This window comes from Triticum dicoccoides, chromosome 1B (assembly GCF_002162155.2).
Source record: "Triticum dicoccoides isolate Atlit2015 ecotype Zavitan chromosome 1B, WEW_v2.0, whole genome shotgun sequence".
Taxonomy (NCBI): domain Eukaryota; kingdom Viridiplantae; phylum Streptophyta; class Magnoliopsida; order Poales; family Poaceae; genus Triticum; species Triticum dicoccoides.
Window position 1 is genome coordinate 259,310,834 of NC_041381.1, and position 13,008 is coordinate 259,323,841.

At 47.0% G+C, this 13,008-nt stretch overlaps 1 protein-coding gene across 2 annotated transcripts; it reads right to left on the reverse strand.

The window, feature by feature from the left end:
* Positions 1 to 9,871: 9,871 nt before the first annotated feature.
* Positions 9,872 to 12,773, reverse strand: LOC119330723 (elongation factor 2-like). Of its 2 annotated transcripts, none has more exons than XR_005160224.1 (2): positions 11,028 to 12,773; positions 9,872 to 10,532 (listed from the first exon to the last, which is right to left on the reverse strand). XR_005160224.1 is itself a non-coding variant. In XM_037603845.1 (2 exons), the coding sequence occupies exons 1-2, from the start codon at positions 11,942 to 11,944 to the stop codon at positions 10,092 to 10,094; spliced, it is 477 nt and encodes a 158-aa protein (XP_037459742.1). In that variant the 5' UTR covers positions 11,945 to 12,764; the 3' UTR covers positions 9,872 to 10,091. The 2 variants fall into 2 exon arrangements, 1 of the variants encoding a protein (XP_037459742.1); XM_037603845.1 differs by having other exon boundaries at positions 11,909 to 12,764.
* Between the last annotated feature and the right edge of the window lie 235 nt (positions 12,774 to 13,008).

Genomic DNA, 13,008 nt, shown 5'->3' on the forward strand with positions numbered 1-13,008 from the left:
CCAGCCAGCCCTGTCGGGACCTTCTTCACTTTTGGAGCAGAAACCTTGGTCCTTTTGCTATCAAACTCTCCGGCAAATCATCAACAGGCTTAGCGCAATCTGAAGAGGCGCGCTTCCCGGGTTCCTTGCCGGTGTCCCTACTATCCTTCTTCTTTCCTCTGCTTTCCTTGATGGGAACTACTGCTACCGTTACCTCTACCGCGACCGCGTCCCAGTACATCTTATCTACGCTAATGATTGTGTCCTTCTCATCCGATGGGATAGAGATGATTCCGAGCGGCCCAGGCATCTTCAGGGTATTGTAGGCATAGTATTAGCAGAATAACTATTCTAATAACACTTCCGCACTGCACTCTCAATGCAAGTGCACGTCATTGTTTGAACCAAGTGTGCTGCAGTACTCACACGAGTGAACTTCCGGTCGAAAAAAACTGCACGCATTGTTTTTTCTGTAATGTTTTCTCTCTAGTTTTTTAACAGTTTATGGGAACGAGGCGTCTAATATACCGTTGAAAAGCTATGCATTAGGCGCAACTTCACCATGTTGAACACCTTTTGAGATTCCTCACGGTTTAAGAGCAGTTTTGAAAATGGTGGGGCCCACAACGAGTGGCAGCGAGCGTTTTGTTGCGTTTTTTTCTAAACCGCTCGTCGGAATGAAGCAAATGATACAAAGTTGGATAGATATCATCAAGGCGCATCTTTTTCATATATATTTTTTCTCTAATTTCTTACTCTTTAAAAGAAGTTCCAAATTTACTAAATCGCGGAATTCTGTTTATCAAAAAAATTCAAATTTTCGATACTGTTTTCGCTCCAGTTTTTTAAGCGTTTGTCGAAACAAGGCGTGTAATATACCGTCGAAAAGCTATGGACGAGGCACACGTTTCATATGTTAAAATGTTTTGGAGATTTGATGCGGAGCATCCCACGTTCATCCCCATGTACACTCCGACTACTCTCGAAACCCCAAGTGGACATATGACGAGACCTCGAACATACGCCATTGGACACAAGGTGAACTCGCTCCTCTCCGAACCTTCACTTCCCAAATGTGAGACATGGTTACTACCTCATATATATGTACTATGCATGGCCAGGAACAAGGAGGAAGACCATGGACAAGACGGTGAGGACACCAAGTACAAGGACCAACAGAAGAAGCTACCCGAAGCTACAGCGGCCAGACGTCCAACCAGGACCGGACGTCCGACGACTCCCAGGCTCCGGACGACCGTCCCCCTCCGGACGACCGTGCCAGCGACCACCGAACCGAATCTGCGGACATCCGAAGAACTCCGGACGTCCGGGACCCCGCGAGCCTCCGGACGACCGGCTCCCTCCGGACGTCCGACCGAAGCGCACCCGAGCCGAATCTACTGAAGTCCGAAGAGCACCGGACGTCCGGACCTTCCCGAGCCTCCGGACGACCGGAACCCTCCGGACGTCCGACACCTGTCTGCGCACAGTGTGTTGTGCCGCAGCCCATGTACCCCTTCACTTACCCCTTCGTGGCCCTAGACTATATATACTCCTCCACCTCCTCCTAGTTAGATTTAGCGTTGATTTAGCTCAAGTTAGAGATAGAGCTTCGCTCATCCATCGGATCTCCTCCCCGTGAGAGACCGCGGCCTCTTCGGAGTAGATCCTATCGGATTCAAGACCCCCTCGTGGGAAGATCCCCTCGTGGATTCAAGACCTCCTCTCGGAGAAGAATGGTTCCTTTGTATCGTTACCTTTGTTGACTTTGGATCTCGTGTATCCCTTTGTGTTCTTTGATCTAGCACTTGTGTGATTGATTCCTTGTTGGTTTAGTGATTCTCTCTCTCGTTTTCCCCGTGTTCCCTTTTGCTTCCGTGTGTTCTTCGTGATTCCCCGTAGGATCCACTCCAAACGTGAAAGATCGTCCACCTAGGATTCCACCCTACATCATCTTGGTATCATGAGCCACGTTGATCACGTTTTTTGAGCCCCTACCCCTCATTTTCTAGCTTGATTTTGATGATTTCGTCCTAAACCTGAAAATCCCCACCAAAAATAGCCCCCAAATTTTTTTGTGATTTGTTGGTTTGATGATGTTTTGTTGATTTTGATCCATGGATTTGCTTGGTTTCAAGTGGATCTAGCATCTCCCCAAGTTTCCCCATCTTTCATCCACGAAATCCCGCGAATTTTGACCCCGAAATCTCCATTTTCCGCCCAAAATCGCGCCCCCGAACTCGCATCTCGCGTTGACCCCGACCCACCGGACGACCGGACTTTTACGGACGTCCGGAGCCCCAGGAACGACCGGAACCCCTAACCCGAACCGAAATTGCGGATTTCCGACCTTTCCGGACGTCCGACGCCCCGTACATCCGACCTTTTCCGGACGTCCGTAACCTGTAGGTTTTGACTTCGGCTGATTCTTATTTCGGCCATAACTAATTCATCCGAACTCCGATGTTGACGTTCTTTAGCTCGTTTTGAAGCTCTTGACATCCCCATTTCCACAAAAATACCACCAACACCATTTAACACCATCAAATTTTCGAAAATTTGGCAAGTTTGCCTAGGCCTTCCACCATATCATCCGTATAGCCACCACCGACTTCATCAACCAAACCCATTTTGTTACATATAGCATTAGTGGTTGCTTGAGTAGTGATTTGAGTCTCCTAAGGTGTTTCGGCTACTTAGGGACAATTGCTTCTTCATCAACCACCACCACCACTTCCACATAACCTTGCCCACCATACACTTCCACCCGCAACTTAACCCAATAGTTGTTTGAGTTTGTTTGAGTTGTGACTTGTGTCTCCTAAGGTGTTTCGGCTACTTAGGGATGGCAACTTCAACTCCGACACATGTATATCTCATCATTCCACTTCCGCATTGCCAAGTGCAAACCACCACCGATTTCCGCTACCACCATTTGACATTTGTCATTTGTGATTTTGAGTTCACGGTTTTTCCGTTTCCTAAGGTGTTTCGAATACTTAGGGACGAGACTCCATCATCTTGGTATCTACACCAAGAACACCGCCACTCATCATCGCAAAGGACGGTAACCTCGGCGACACCATTGTATATTTCCCTTGCAATTGCATTGTTAACCCCTAGCCCATTTTGCGTTACTTGCCTATCGAGACTAGCCATTTGAGTATTGCCGGCAACGTTACTTGTGCACATTAGTGATCATACTTCCCATAGCATACATACCATATCATATTGGTATCATATATTGTGTAACAAGTTTGTTCCCGCATATACACAATTGCTATCTTGGTTTGTGCATTGTGCAAAAGTGGCCATAGAAAAAAAGAAAAAGAAATAAAGCTTTTAAGCAAAAGAGAAAGAGCAAAGAAGCTTGTAAGCAAGGGCCATAGCATCATACCACATTGCATATAAGATTGTCATACTCGATCATCTTGGATCATCTTGAGAGAAACACCGGGAACCATACATACATAGCATACTTGGGATAGAAGTTTATCCATTTTGCATCTTATAGGTTGTGCACAAGTGTCGTATCCGCCTATAGAGCAATCGTGCTAGCGTCTCTCTTGAGTTGTGCAACACGAGCATTTTCCGTGGGTTCCACATTTTGTGCTCATTCCTTGGTTGCACAACCCTATTTATCTATTGTGTGTGTGTTTCCGTGTGCCATTCTTTGCTATTGGTCCATTTGTTTCACTTGCGAATTTGTGAATCTCTTTCAACATTATTGACTCTTGCTAACATTTTGCATCAAATTTTTGTGCCACTATCCTCACCAAGCTCCACTCAAAGCTTTACTTGTGTTGGTGTGAGAACCGACAAGGATTGGTACCAATAGTGCTATTTCATTGTCCGCATTTGAGTGAACTTGATTCATTGTCAACATTGGTCAAGGTACATTGGTATAAGTTCTTCTCTTTCTCCCACTTATATTTGCTCGATTCTTGTGATGGATAGGCAAGGCATTTCCTCTCCGGTCTACAACAACAACAACGGCGTGAACAACTACATCACCAAAGCGTCTATCTTCTATCTACAACGACAAGTGCAAGGCGCACAATCAAGATTGCGAGAGCGCATCGAGAACATCTCCATCGACATTCGTCACTTCGAAGAAAGGAGAAGGGACTACATCGACAAGAAGCTTGCCGCACATAAAGAGGAGCAAGATGCAAGGATGGAGGAGATTCGGACCTTGCTCAAGTCTACTTCCCCTTCATCATCTTCAAGGCGGCGACATTCAAGACACAAGTCTTCGGAGCGCGAAAAAGATGCAAGTGCAAATCGTCCTCATCCACATCTACATGGCGACCATCATCACGTTCGTGATCCACATCGTCATGAAGGCCAAGTCACCTCCAAGCATCATGTGCACGACGATGACGAACGACATCTACTACGAGATCAAGCACGACAACGACATCATCATCATGAAGATGCTCCACAAGCACAATTGCACAAGTCCCAACAAGCCCTACTTCACGTCAAGTCCAAGCTTCAAGAGCACAAAAGAAGACCGCGAGACGACCACCACCAAGACGGTGCTACGGCTACATCAACCACTTCGGCATCTTCGCCAAGTGTTCTCAAGGGATCTTCGCCTTTGGACGTATGACATCTTCGCCTACTTCCCATGAGTTCGCCTACATTGACATCCTCAACAACAAGGCGACCACCTACAAGCGAGGGCGACACTTCCATCTTAGAAAGCCCCGCAAGGAAGATGGCCGAGCATGGGAAACTCCCTTCGGTCATGGAGACGAGCTACGAGATGCCACATCATATGGGCCTCCACCACCACAACGGTGACAAGACGGTCGAGCAAGGGCCATCCCCTTCGACCACGGCGACAAGCGCGGACCTCTTCAACAACATGAAGACAGCGCCCACATTGGACTCATACTCCGAGTCAAGCTACGCGACCGCGAATGGAGACATTTGCACCTACATCTCTCCGACACCCACATATGTTGAGATGCCCAAGTGCCATGTGAGGAGAGCCACGACCACATGAGTGACATGAGTGACTCCACCATACGTGACATTGAGAGCATCTCCTATGAGAGGATGAGTGTGACCACCACAACTCCACCAACCATATGAGTGAGAGCATCCTTGAGGGAGTGAGTGAGCCACAACACTTAGTGAGTGAGGTAGTTGACATGGCATGTGAGGCCACTATGATTCCTAATGACTTAACCTCTACTCCTAGTGAGTTTTCTTCTTTGGTGCTAGGTCTCCTACATGACGACATGCCTATCCTCGACGAGTCCATCCCTACAAAGGGAAAACTGATGGCCATGGTGGATAATGATGCACCCCCACATGGTTCCATCAAGATGAAGATGACAATGAATGGATATTCAACACCTCACCTACAACACATGAGCGACGCTCCAAAGGTAACATAGGTGATGGTGCTTCTCTTGTCCCACTAGTGGACTCTCTTGACATCGATTGCTCCCATGATGTTGACCCACCTATTCATATGCTTCATGCTAGTGAGACTTCTTCATGCCTTGACTTACCTATTTATGATGAATATGATGATGAGCATGTTGAGTTGCCTAGTTGCGATGCTATGCTCCATAGGATATCATGTGAAAATTCTATTGGTCACTTCATGTTTGATAAACCTTTGAACTTGTCATATGCTATGAGTAAGATCTCCCATATTGCATCATTTCAATCTCAACATAGTAACTATGCATGCCCCATTAAAATCAATCCCATTTGCACTTATGGTATAGATGACGAGATGATGGTCATTGGCTTTTGTTTTTCATGTGATGATATTGCCATGCTTCCTTTACATGATTTGTGCAATTCATCTACTATGCCATGCCATGATCACATTGAACGAAATATGCATTGTTTTGGATGTTGTCAATATTCTCCACGTGATGTTTCTATTCTTGCTCATGAGGAGACCCCCATAGTTTCCTCATACATATTAGGAGATCTTGATGCATTTCATACTTTGCATGATTCTCATAATAGTGTACACCATATGCATTCCATGAATAACAATGCTCTAGATATTTCTCATGATGCATTACATCCTTTGAGTCTCCATTATGACATACATAATAACAAACCTATCATGATGGATGACATGTTTCTATATCACGCATCTCATTTATTTGAGCATTGTATATTTTGTGCTAACCGACACATGCACGTGCGCATCATGATGGATGATGTGTACATATACCATGCACACACAATTTTTACTTTGCCTTTGTTTTGTGTAGGTACTCACATATACTCATCAACCTCTCAATCCCAAGAGTTGACGAAACGAGCTCTGGAGAGCAACGATGACTTGGGATCTTGTGGACTATCCTTACCACCGTTCCCTTCGCGCAAGGACTACGCGCATCTCTTCTACTTGGCTCTCACACGGCTATGGGCTATTTACCATTTGTCACCTTATGCTCATTTTACCATGTTCACTTTGCATGCTATGCTTGCTCCTATGCCTTTGCCATGCCATTGTGACCCTTGCTTGCATCTACCCATGATTCACCATTATGCTACTTCTATGTGTATTTGCATGCTTGGTGGAGATCCTTGTTGCTATTGCCATGTTTATCATGTGCCCCATGCTATTGATGCTATTTTGCTCATATCTTGCCTTTATTCTTGTGAAATGTCATGTGCATTTTGTATGCCCACTATTTGCACACATGACATGATTTCCATGATTACCTCTAGTATGTTGCATCTTCGCACTACTAGCTTGCTTGACTTGATCGCTATGATTGCTTCCTTGGTTGCATCACCCATGTTCCACTCTTACTCGCTTTCTTGGGTTGATGACATATATGCTCATGCCTCTCACTTGCTTTGTCATGATCAATGTCTCTTGTCTCCATTAGTTGCATCTCTCATATCACCTTGTATTGAGTGCAACCATACTATGCTTATTGATCCTAGAGACTTTGAAACCTTACTTGTGATGCATGCTTATTTGATTGAGCCTATTGCATTTGGTTGTTCTTGCATCATATGCCTACATACTATGCAATACTCCCTTGTCATTTCTTATAATGAGCATGATACATACACTTGTTGGGTATCTTACCACACGAATGATTGGTTTTGCCATTTCTCTAACCTCATTTGTTTTTCCAAGTGTTTGTCATGTTCTTTCATTTTGAAGGATTTACAAGGCGGTACCACCACGAGACATATTGGTTATGTGAACGCATACATGATGTGCAACTCCAACATCTTCGAGAACATTCATAAGGTGAACTCATTCTCTTTGAGCCATCCTCAAATACGCATATTGGATGGGTCACTCTTTCATTGTTGTTTCCTTCTTATTGTCTGCATGATACATCTCGTGAACGGAGGAGCGACATTGGAGATTGGCTACATGGACCTTCACATTGAGGAGCGCTCGCACTTATTGGATGCACCTTCGGATTTCCACTCATGCCTCGACATCGAGCTTTGGTACACCAACACCTCCAAATTTGTTGCTTGTTCTCATACATGTCATGCTCGATGGACATATCATACTCACCACAAGTTTGCACTCCATGCATGGATTGACTCACATTATGATTGCCTTGTTGCATCTTGTATTCCCATGTCATCCATGATATATGAGCTTGTTCACTTCCTTAGCAAATTTGTTGTGATCTTCCTTGATGGCATATTCATACATCATGATCATATTGCCCATCATCAATTGCATGATAACATACATATGTTGAGCATCCATTGCCATATTCATGCTATTGATAAACCGTCTCACTATGACATCATTTTGCACCTTGGTTGCATTAGTCATATTTACAACACATTTGTGTGCACAATGAATGCATTTCCTCCCATGAATGCTTTGCATCTCATTCTAGATCATCTTGATAAGCTTCATGCATTTTGTCACGACCAATCTTGCTGCACGGACTCATTCTTACATGATGGACACTTTGTGTGCGCTAACCATTATATTTCCGAGTGTTGCTTGTGTTTGCTCTTTTTGCATGTCTATCACTCCGGCGACACCTTGGACTACTCGGATGGCGCCATGTCTTCAACTTCATCCAACTACAAGTCCATCTACGACAACCGTTTCCATGGTGATGAGGATCACGATTCGAGGTCGGATCTTTCCCAAGGGGGGGGGGGGAGATGATGCGGAGCATCCCACGTTCATCCCCATGTAAACTCCGACTACTCTCCAAACCCCAAGTGGGCATATGACGAGACCTCGAACATACGCCATTGGACACAAGGTGAACTCGCTCCTCTCCGAACCTTCACTTCCCACATGTGAGACATGGTTACTACCTCATATATATGTACTATGAATGGCCAGGAACAAGGAGGAAGACCATGGACAAGACGATGAGGACACCAAGTACAAGGACCAAGAGAAGAAGCTGCCCGAAGCTACAGCGGCCGGACGTCCGACCAGGACCGGACGTCCGACGACTCCCAGGCTCCGGACGACCGGCACCCTCCGGACGACCGTGCCAGCGACCACCGAACCGAATCTGCGGACATCTGAAGAACTCTGGACGTCCGGGACCCCGCGAGCCTCCGGACGACCAGCCCCCTCCGGACGTCCGACCGAAGCGCACCCGAGCCGAATCTACGGAAGTCCGAAGAGCACCGGACGTCCGGACCTTCCCGAGCCTCCGGACGACCAGAACCCTCCGGACGTCCGACGCCTGTCTGCGCACAGTGTGTTGGGCCGCAGCCCATGTACCCCTTCACTTACCCCTTCGTGGCCCTACACTATATATACTCCTCCACCTCCTCCTAGTTAGATTTAGCGTTGATTTAGCTCAAGTTAGAGATAGAGCTTCGCTCATCCATCGGATCTCCTCCTCGTGAGAGACCGCGGCCTCTTCGGAGAAGATCCTATCAGATTCAAGACCCCCTCGTGGGAAGATCCCCTCGTGGATTCAAGACGTCCTCTCGGAGAAGAACGGTCCCTTTGTATCCTTACCTTTGTTGACTTTGGATCTCGTGTATGCCTTTGTGTTCTTTGATCTAGCACTGGTGTGATTGATTCCTTGTTGGTTTAGTGATTCTCTCTCTCATTTTCCCTATGTTCCCCTTTTGCTTCCGTGTGTTCTTCGTGATTCCCCATAGGATCCGCTACAAACGTGAAAGATCGTCCACCTAGGGTTCCACCCTACATCAAGATTCCTTACAGTTTTAAGCTAATTTTGAAAATCGTTCGGCGGACGACGAGTGGCAGCGGCCGTTTTTCGCGAAATTTTTACAAACCGGTTGTCGAAATGATACAATACACCGTTGGAAAGATATCGACGAGGCTCAACTTTTTCATGTAGAACACTCTCTCTAATTCGTTACGGTTTAAGAGCAGTTTTAAATTTACCGAATGCGGACACTCTGTTTTTCACGACACCCAAATCGACGTGGGTACTTCATCCGACTGAAAACCGCACTGCATCGGACGAAAAACCACACTGCATCAGACGAGTTAGAGAACTGCATGGTTTATTTTATTCAAACGTAATTTTTTCAAGGACGAGAAAGTAGAGTGCAGTTCATATCGGGCATAAATGAACCACAACACTATCAAGAAGTGAACGACATTACTTTTTCTTCGCTTCTGTAACAATTTTTTTGCACTTACGAGATGAACAACATCATACGACCTACCGCACTGCTTTATACTGAAAATGGCACTGCATCGGACGTGCAAGCGACTTGCATACATTTTTTTGTCGGACATTAATTTTCCGTGATGAGGAAGTAGACCACGCTTCACGTCGAGGCGTAGACAAAACGCATGGACCGTATGGACGAGGCGGGTGAACCGTAGTGCATCAACGACATTAACTTTTCTGCCCTTTCACATTTGGGAGTAAGTGAATCGCATTGCAATGTCGACCAAATCAAAAACAACATATCACACGCATTGCTTCAAATAAAAAACCGCACTACAATGTTGACCAAGTAACTGCACGCGGGTTTGACTGTACTGCTTTTTGCTATGATTCTTAAACGAGGCACGTGATACGTGCATTTGTTCTTGAGCCCGAGTGAGCTTAGTTCAAAGCGAACTCCCATACACATAAAAAGTGTAATGCGGTTTTTTTGGCCATCATTCTTTTTAGTTATCTACGGAAGGAGACAACAAGAGGTGAAATAATAATTTCAGCACCACCCATGAAATCCTCCTGTAGATCCTTTAAACAGATTTCAAGGTGAAGCTCTCCAGCTCCAGCAATGATATGCTCACCAGACTCTTCAATGCTACAGAGAACCATAGGGTCAGACTTCGCCAGCCGCTTCAAACCCTCAACAAGCTTAGGAAGATGAGAAGCCACCTTGCATTGAACAACAACACGCACAACAGGGGACACAGAGAACTTCATTGCCCTGATTGGGTAGGCATCAACTTCCTTCTCATTTGTCAGGGTTGCATTCTTGGTGATGAACTGATCCAAACCAACCAAAGCAATAGTGTTACCACAGGGAACATCCTCAACCGATTCTTGCTTCTTTCCCATCCAGATAACAGTACGCTGGACACTCTTCATATAAAAATCCTTTTTCTGGCCAGGAAATAAAGTTGAACATATTAACCACTGAGAGATGTAAGTATGGCACAACATTACAGTGCATTGAAACAAACCATGATTAGAATAAATTCAAAAAGGATAAACCAGGTATTTAGTAACATGGTTAACAAAATATTGTGGGACATTGCAAACAATATTAATACAAGGACATGTATTTTTGTGCTACTAAGTACAACCGTGTATATTGTAATACATTCAACAAGTAACAGGAGCGTACACCAAACCGGGGAGATTTTGAGCCATGGGATTACATGCCAATAGTTACATTTAAGCTTGTCAAAGCATAAATCATTCATAAAAGCAGTAAGAATAAGCTCCAGGAGACAGCAAGGGCTGAAACTACTTATTTCAAAACAGTGAAACAACTCATTAAATTTAACTAACTTACAGAGATCTGGTTTTGGAAATAATATGGCACAACTAAGAGCAGGCTACAAAAGGAGAGAATCTACAGGTGAGGGTACCCACATGCATGGACGAGCTGCACTACACGCCAGGGCGAGCTGCACTGCACGCTGGTGGCACTGCACGCCAGTGAGGGTTCGGAACTGCATGCCGTCGTACGTCATACTGCATGCCATTGCTGGCCGAACTGCACGCGAGCCACCGGGGATGGACATGCACTGGACTTCGCCGGAGGTAGTTTGCGGGGAGAGGAGGAAGAAGGAAAGGAGAGAGGGGAGAGGAGGAAGAAGGAAAGGAGAGAGGGGAGAGGAGGAAGAAGGAAAGGGAGGGCAGAGAGCTCGACAGCACCGTACAGGGAGGAGCTGCAGGAGGATCATGCCATATCCATCTCCAGGAAGGCATGGGAGGAGAGAGGTGCAGGATCTTGCCGGATCCGTGACCAGCTAGCACAGGAAAGGGAGGTGTAGGAGGGTCCAGCCGGCGGGCTTTGTTTCTATCCCCTGCTACCTTTGTTTTCATATACTGCAATGTTCACTACTGTTCCTCTGTCTAGCATAAATATACTATATTTTTTAGGGTGAACGGACAAATATATTACGCAGACATCGAATTGCAATAAGAGATCAGTAAACTACATAGTGCGCTTGGAACGTCCCAAATCAGCGTTTGGTCTCCATGTACTCTGGTGTGTGTCTAGCATAAAGAAAATCTATGAAAAGAGAGCTAGTTGAGCAAGAAACAAAATGTACTTGGCTTGTAAGAGGGATAGTAACAGAAGATGGAGGCCAATCGAGCGGTCAGCAAGAATCGGAACCCAAATCTGCACCTCTTCAATGGGCTTCAAGAACGAGCTCAGGGCGCTCACCTGGTACTGCATCGAACTGCAAGGGCGCTCACCTGGTGCTGCACTCACATCAGGAGAAGAGGGTCAATGGGCGACTTACCGATGGGATCTTGTCGGCGGATTCCCGGCGGAGCATATTCCCCAACCTCTGTCAATCACTAAATGTGGAGCAGCTCACTAGTGCTCCCGCGGCGGCTTCGTGGGTGGTGGCCTGCAGTTCATCGGTTTCTGGGTGAGGCGTCGTGGTGTACCTGGGAGGTCTTGATGGCGCGACATGGTGGCGGGGTGTGGGGTGGATCCAGGTGGTTGGTGCAGGGATCCGACGCCCGTCGGCGCTACGGATATCATGGGGCTCGCGGGGAGGAAGGGGTGGGGGGCTCCTCGACGGTGGGTAGGTCGCACCAGACCCGTCGACCCATCGGTGGAGGAAGGCCGCCGGGCCCGCGCTGGGGTAGGTAGGGGCGACCAGCGGCACGACGCTTCTGTCCCATCTGAACCGCGCACGCAGCCCATCCGAGCTGCACGCCACGACCTTCTGAACCTCGCACGTACGCAGCATCTCCCGTCCAGAGTCGCCAGCAAACCACATGGCTGCGATGCGCGTACTACACGGCGGCGCTGCCGGGCAACAACAGCCCGCCGGGAGCCAAACTGTACTCCTAAGAAGATGCGAGATCGAGCAGGGGAAGTTAGGGGCGGCGGGGTGGCACGAGCAGTTCACTTCGGGGGGTATGGCCAACTGCGGCGCCAGCGAGGGAAGAAGTCGGATACGGGTGGAGCGGCGCCGACGGTAGAAGTAGGTGGATTGTGGGAGGGCGGCGCTGGCGGGTGAAGAAGGTGCATTGGGGGAGGGCGGCGCCAGCGGGGGAAGAAGGTGGATCGCGGGAGGGGAATCGTGGCAAATGGAGGTGGGGTGTGCCGGAGGAGGAGGCAGGTGGGGGTTGGTCTGAAGGAATCGTGGGTGCGGGGGCGAGTGGTGGTGTTAGCAGAATAAGAAATTGATGTGCAGAATAAGACTTTTAAGGGGTGTTATTAGAATAGACTCACCCTATATATCTATATATATATATAAATTAAATGAGATCTCTTTGCATATTCAGAGTTTGAGATTGCTAGTCAGGCCTGTTGCCTCGTAACATGTACCAGAAAATCGAACCATAGGGTACAGTCGTGATTACTTACCATGTAAAAAATTTGGAG

What these genes read in the sequence shown, in the direction of transcription:
- LOC119330723 (XM_037603845.1), bottom strand. Translation starts at nt 11,944, where the DNA reads ATGCTCCGCCGGGAATCCGCCGACAAGATCCCATCG. An exon ending in CCGCCGACAAGATCCCATCG is followed by an intron (nt 10,533 to 11,908) that starts GTAAGTCGCCCA and finishes TTTCCTGGCCAG; the next exon opens with AAAAAGGATTTTTATATGAA.